This window comes from Mesoplodon densirostris, chromosome 14 (genome assembly GCF_025265405.1).
Source record: "Mesoplodon densirostris isolate mMesDen1 chromosome 14, mMesDen1 primary haplotype, whole genome shotgun sequence".
NCBI classification, from domain to species: domain Eukaryota; kingdom Metazoa; phylum Chordata; class Mammalia; order Artiodactyla; family Ziphiidae; genus Mesoplodon; species Mesoplodon densirostris.
The window spans coordinates 78,583,740-78,589,797 of NC_082674.1; the positions used below are offsets into that span (position 1 = coordinate 78,583,740).

Below are 6,058 nucleotides of genomic sequence, written 5' to 3' on the forward strand. Positions count from 1 at the left end.
AATGAATACCTAGACTTAACATCCCCTAAGCAGGAGAGCTCCACCTCCAGCATTTCCCGTAGTCCTGGCAAAGGCAGAAAGGAAGGAAAGAAGAGAGGGAGGGAGAAAAGAAGGAAGGAAAGAGGGAAAGGAAGGAGGGAGGGAACAAAAGAGGGAGAGAAGGAAGGAGGGAAGGGAGGAAGGAGGAAAGGGGGTTGTTCTAAAATCTGCTTTCCTTGAGCTGCTCTCTGCATGATACCCTTGGGTCTGGAAGGGCCAGATGTCCAGGAGCTCAGTGCTCACTAAGGGCTGGAAAGCCCCTGGAAGTTCTTCAGAATTGCTAGAAGAAGACTGCCTCCAGCAGCTTCCCTCCCTGAGAGAGATAATAAGCTAGCAGATGTTTCTGGAAGCGTAAGGTGGTGTGAAATCACTCTGGAAATCCCGCTCCTCCGGAGGTTGAGGCAATTTCAGGAGCCCCTCCCTAGGGCGGCATTAAAAGGGCTGAGGCAACCTCGGAGGAGCAGGCAGACACCACGGGCCCTGCCAAGAGAAAGGAGCATTCTGAGGTGTCCTCTGGGGAGCTGGGCTTCACCTCTCCTGACACCAGACTTAGAATCCCCTGATCCCTGGGGGCTGTTCCTATGCCGGGGGCCTCAGGAGGCTGCTTACAGAGGCCCCTGCCAGCTCAGCCTCTATCTCCACCTAAGATTTTCTGTGATCTCAAAATAGGAGCGTCTACACACAGAAGCTCGAGATGGTCCTGAGTGGGGCGCTGTGCTTCCGGTGAGTATCTGAGCCTCTGCTTGGGCCATGTCCTCTGGGTCGGGGAGTGAGTTCTGGGTAGATCTGTTGTCCAGCCTTTCTGGGGAGGGCGTTGTGATTGTCCCACAGGTGGGGTGGGCAGCTGGGAAGGTGTGAACGGCAACTCCCTGCCCTTAGAGGAGTTCTTCCAGCCTCTTCAGACGGGAGCAGGCCCTCTCCTGGGGGTTCCCTGATGAGAGGGGGGTGTGGCCTCATCCCTCCTAGGGAGTTAGGAGGCCCGGCTTGGAGCCCTGCTGTTACCCTCCACTGCAGTGAAGAGATGTCAATCCAACCACTACCTCCTTGCTGCCCTCTGGGACAAAACAACAACAGCAAAACTCTTCTGTCAGTCAGTCTGTCTGTCCATTGGCATGTGCTGAGCCAGGGGCTCTGCAATGACCTAGACTTTTGCAACAGTGAATGAGAAGAATCTTTCTCTCACTGAACTCGGAGTCTAGTATAGCTTTTCCCAAGGTGCGTTCCGTGGACCCCCACTCCTTCGAGTGGCTTTATACAATGGTGCTCCTCGGTCAAGGAAGTGTGGGAAATATGCTTTCTAGGTCCCCTTAAAAGAGGACCATAGCACAACTCAGCATATGAGTCCTTTGAAGTAGAGATGTGTTTAATTGTGTTTAGTCAGCATTGAACCAATTTGTACACATCTGGAGGAACCCCCTTTAGAGTACAGCTTTCGCCGCACAGGATGTCAGAAAATCAACTGAGATTGTAGGTGTGAATTCAATTTGAAAAGCAAAATGAAAGAATTTTAAATGTAAAGAAATCCCTCACGTGGTAGGGACTCTATGGCCAAGTGGAAGTAAATGCACCAAACAGAGGTAAAGGCGGAAGTCAATCAAGGCGCATTTTAATCCTGAAGAGGCCTGGGCAGCATCTATCCCATCTTCTTAGTTTAGCACTGAGGGGACTCAGGCCCAGAGAGGGTGAATAACTTGTCTGTTGTGACTCAGCAGTGATGGTGGCAGAGCCGGGATGAGAACCCAGGACTCTGACTCAGTTTAGTTTCTTTTCCAACATGACCCAGGGAAGAGTCTGGTTAGTGTAGAAAAGATTGAATAGGGTGAAGGGGCAAAACCCAGACTCAGCTGGGAGGCTGTGGCCTTGTCCCGGGGGTAGGCATGAGCCCCCAGGGCTGGGAGAGAAGGTTGTGCCATTACTTCTGGCTCAGTGGGAAGAGAGCCCGAGACTGGGGGACTCTCCAGAGCCCAGGCAAGCTGGAGCACCCACCACCTGCCCTGAGTGTCATCCTGTCCTGATGTTTTAGAATGAAGGATGCAACACTGAAGGTGCTTTATCTGCACGACAACCAGCTTCAAGCCGGAGGGCTGCAAGCAGGGAAGGTCATTAAAGGTTGGTGGCAAAAGAGGACCCTACTTCCCTAGGTTTCTAAATACTCTGAGGGGAGGGGGCCTGAAGAGGGCTTAACAACATCGGCACAGGGCTTCCCTGGGGGCGCAGTGGTTGAGAGTCCGCCTGCCAAGGCAGGGGACACGGGTTCGTGCCCCGGTCCGGGAAGATCCCACATGCCGCGGAGCGGCTGGGCCTGTGAGCCGTGGCCGCTGAGCCTGCGCGTCCGGAGCCTGTGCTCCGCAACGGGAGAGGCCACAACAGTGAGAGGCCCATGTACCGCAAAAACAAACAAACAAACAAACAAACAAAAAAGCATTGGCACAAGCCAACAGACCCTGGGCCTGACACAGTAGACGGGGCATCAGAAAACCAGGCTCTGAGCAAGGACAAATAAAATAGCACACCTTCCAGCATGGCGCCATGCCCCAGTCCCACCGGAAGCCTCTATGCAAAGGTGGGATTATTTTCCAAGATGGCTGTTTTGTCATTTCCTCACAGGTGGACTTGGGTCCAACATCCCTTTTTCTGGGAGCCAGTGCTGAGGAGAACACTAAACAGGCTCTCTACACCCTTACGCCCATGTGGGAGTGGGTTTCTGCCCCTTTGCCCCTGGTCCTCTCGGCGCTCTGCGGGTCCTCGGTCACTCAGAGCGGTGGGGCCCAGAGCAGCAGGTGGCACCATCTGGCCTCGTGCTCATTCACACAGCCCCACACAGTGTGACAGGACCCTCTCTCTAGAGTGGTACATATCTACTCGCCTACAACAGCCTTACTGGGCCCTGGGGCCAGGCAGAGCCCTCTGTGAGGCCGAGTGTGTGTGTGTGTGTGTGTGTGTGTGTGAGTGTGAGAGAGAGAGAGAGAGAGAGAGAGATGGAAGGATATTACAGAGAAAAATGAGACCCTTTTCTGTCCTCAGGACTCTCACAGGGAGTGGAAAGATACCAACTCACTGTGATGGGAGGCTTATCAAGACAGGTTACAAAAAAGAGGCTGGAAGTTCGAGGGGCATTAAAAGAGGTGGTCGGTCTCCCCTGGGGCTTGGAGAAGACTTGAACTTTTTTTTTTTTTGGTGGTACGCAGGCCTCTCACTGCTGTGGCCTCTCCCGTTGCGGAGCACAGGCTCCGGACGCGCAGGCTCAGCGGCTATGGCTCACGGGCCCAGCCGCTCCGCTCCGCGGCATGTGGGATCTTCCTGCGCCACCAGGGAAGCCCAGGACTTGAACTTTTGACCCTGGAGTGGGCGTGGGGCTGGGAGGCGGTACCGTGTGCTGTCTGCCTTGACTTCCACTGGACCAGCTGGCAGGAGACCCGCCTTCCCTACATGACAGCTGTTATGAGGCTCCCTTTCTGTCCAGCCTGGGGACAGGAGGCCTGATACAGCCCATGACGGGGCAGAGGGAGGGGAGGGCGGCCAAGGTCCCTGCATCCGCTTCCTTCCTCTAGGTGAAGAGATCAGCGTGGTCCCAAATCGGCATCTGGATGCCAAGCTCTCTCCAGTCATCCTGGGCGTCCAGAGTGGGAGCCAGTGCCTGTCGTGTGGGACGGGGCAGGAACCGACCCTGAAACTAGAGGTGGGTCCTGTCGGGGCAGCCTTGCCACGTGGCTTCACTAAGTCAAAGATGCTGATGTCACGGCTTCCTGGGCTCCTCTCCCTCCAGGTTTCTGTTAATTATGGGTCTGCCTCCCTGTGCCTTGGGGCCGGCCCCTACCCATCACCCACCTGCCGTGCCCTCTGTTTGCAGCCAGTGAACATAATGGAGCTCTACCACAGTGCCGAGGAGTCCAAGAGATTCACCTTCTACCGGCGGGACACGGGGCTCACCTCTAGCTTCGAGGTGGCCGCCTACCCGGGCTGGTTTCTCTGCACCGCACCCGAAGCGGACCAGCCTCTCCGGGTCACTCAGCTCCCGAAGGACACCAGCTTGGACGGCCCCATCACCGACTTCTACTTCCAGCCGTGTGACTAGGGCAACATGCCCCCAGGGCTCCTGGGGCAGGCCAGCTTGGGCAGGGCCAGGAGGTGTAGGAGGAGACCCGTGGTGATCCACCTCCCTCTGCTCTCAGGGCCTCCACCGTGGAGGGGCTGGGCACACGGCCACTCTTCCTCCACCTGTTTCCCAATTTGGGTAAATCCTTCTGAGATTTGGGGCTTAGTCCACAGTTTTCTTTCCTGCTGAGTGGCACTGCGGATGTCAAACCTTGCAGAAAGGTAAACCCCTAAGATAAACCCCTAAGGGGTCAGGGTCAGGGGCAGGGGGAGGGGAGCGGTGGGAATCCTTCATACTTTGTGGGAATGTACAGGTAACCATCCTGTGCTTTGACCTGGATTGGTCACAGTCTTCTGAGATTCCAAGAGGTGGGAACCAGCCTCCAAGAGGTCTCCTGGGCTGGTGGAATACTGTTCCCCACAATTTATGTCCTTCTGGGAACCTCAGACTGTAATCTTTGTCAACTGAAAAAAAATGTACAACCTTAAGTTGAGAGTTATGTTTTATTGGCTGGGTATTCTGAGGGCTTCAAGCCTGGAAGACAGCCTCTTAGATAACTCTAAGGGACTGCTCCAAAGAGGCAAGGGGGAAGCCAGGATATATAGGAGTTTTTGCAACAAAGACCAGGTAGTCGGAACATCAAAAGATTATTGTTAACTTAAGAAAATCAGACATCTCAAGTTAAGGAATTCAGCGCTTTTCTATGTATGGGAAGATGCAAGATTCTGGGCTCACTGGAATCATTCCTTTGATGTGCACCTCAGCTATCTGGGGCCAGTATCCTGTGTTTTCTCATCCAGGGTTTCCTCAGGGTGCACTGTTGGGGGTGGCTGCAGCTCTGGGCATTCTGTTTCCATCCTGAGTTCCCTCAGACCTCACTGTTGGGGGAAGCTGTAATGTGATGGCTTGATGGCTGCCACATTCTTTGTTTACTGATATGTTTACAATATTTTTCATTGACACCTTGTTTGGAGGTAGGGTCTTTGTAGATGCAATTAGTTAAGAGGTCATGCTGTATGAGGGTGAACCCTAAATCCAGTAGGACTTCTGTCCTTGTAAGAAGACAGAAACCCAGAGAAGGAGGCCATGAGAAGATGGAGGCTGAGGAGAGTGCCACCAGGCAAGGCGTGCCAATGATTGGGGCATCATCAGAAGTGAGCAGGCAGTTTCTTCCCCAGAGCCTTCGGAGGAAGTACAGGAGCCTTCGAATCTCCTGAACTGTGCGAGAATAAATTTCTGTTATTTTAAGCCACCAAGTTTGTGGTAATTGGTTAGGGCAGCCCCAAGGAATGAAGACAGCAGCCAATGATCCCCATCTCTTGGTCTTCCCACCCCCATGTGCCCCCGCCCACACTGGACCAGGGTTGTCTCCATGACCAATAGAATGCCGCAGAAGTGATGTTATGCCGCTTCTGAGATTAGGTAATAAAAGACACTGTGGCTTCTATCTTGGTCTCTGTTTCTCTATTCACTTGCTCTGGGGGAAGCCAGGTACCATGTGTGAGCTGCCCTGTAAGTAGACCCATTGGTGAAAAATGAAGCCTCCTGACAGCTGCCACACCAGTGAGCTTAGAGGTAGCTCCTCCAGCCCAGGCAAGCCTTCCGGCGATGCAGCCCTGCCTGACTGCAACCTAGTGAGAGACTCTGAAGAGAATCACCCAGCTAAACTGCTCTAGAGTCCCAACCCTCAGAAACTGTGAGAAAGTTGAGTGTTCCTGCATTAAGTTGTTAAAGTTGGGGGTCACTCGTTACACAGCAATAGATAACTAGTATGCAGGGGAAGAGAAACAAATTATTTATTTTATTATGATTGCAATTTTCTCCATTACTTTTATTTTCCCTCTCAAAATGAACACCCACTCTTTTATTTCCCCAAACATCTGATCAAAAAGCGGATCATACCAAATTGGTTGAATGTTCTCT

At 53.3% G+C, this 6,058-nt stretch overlaps 1 protein-coding gene across 1 annotated transcript; it reads left to right on the top strand.

Annotated features, from left to right (window-relative positions):
- The first annotated feature begins 733 nt into the window (after window positions 1-733).
- IL36RN (interleukin 36 receptor antagonist) lies at window positions 734-4,114 on the top strand. Its single transcript, XM_060117961.1, has 4 exons — window positions 734-762; window positions 2,063-2,148; window positions 3,591-3,718; window positions 3,890-4,114. The coding sequence occupies exons 1-4, from the start codon at window positions 734-736 to the stop codon at window positions 4,112-4,114; spliced, it is 468 nt and encodes a 155-aa protein (XP_059973944.1).
- The last annotated feature ends 1,944 nt before the right edge of the window (window positions 4,115-6,058 follow it).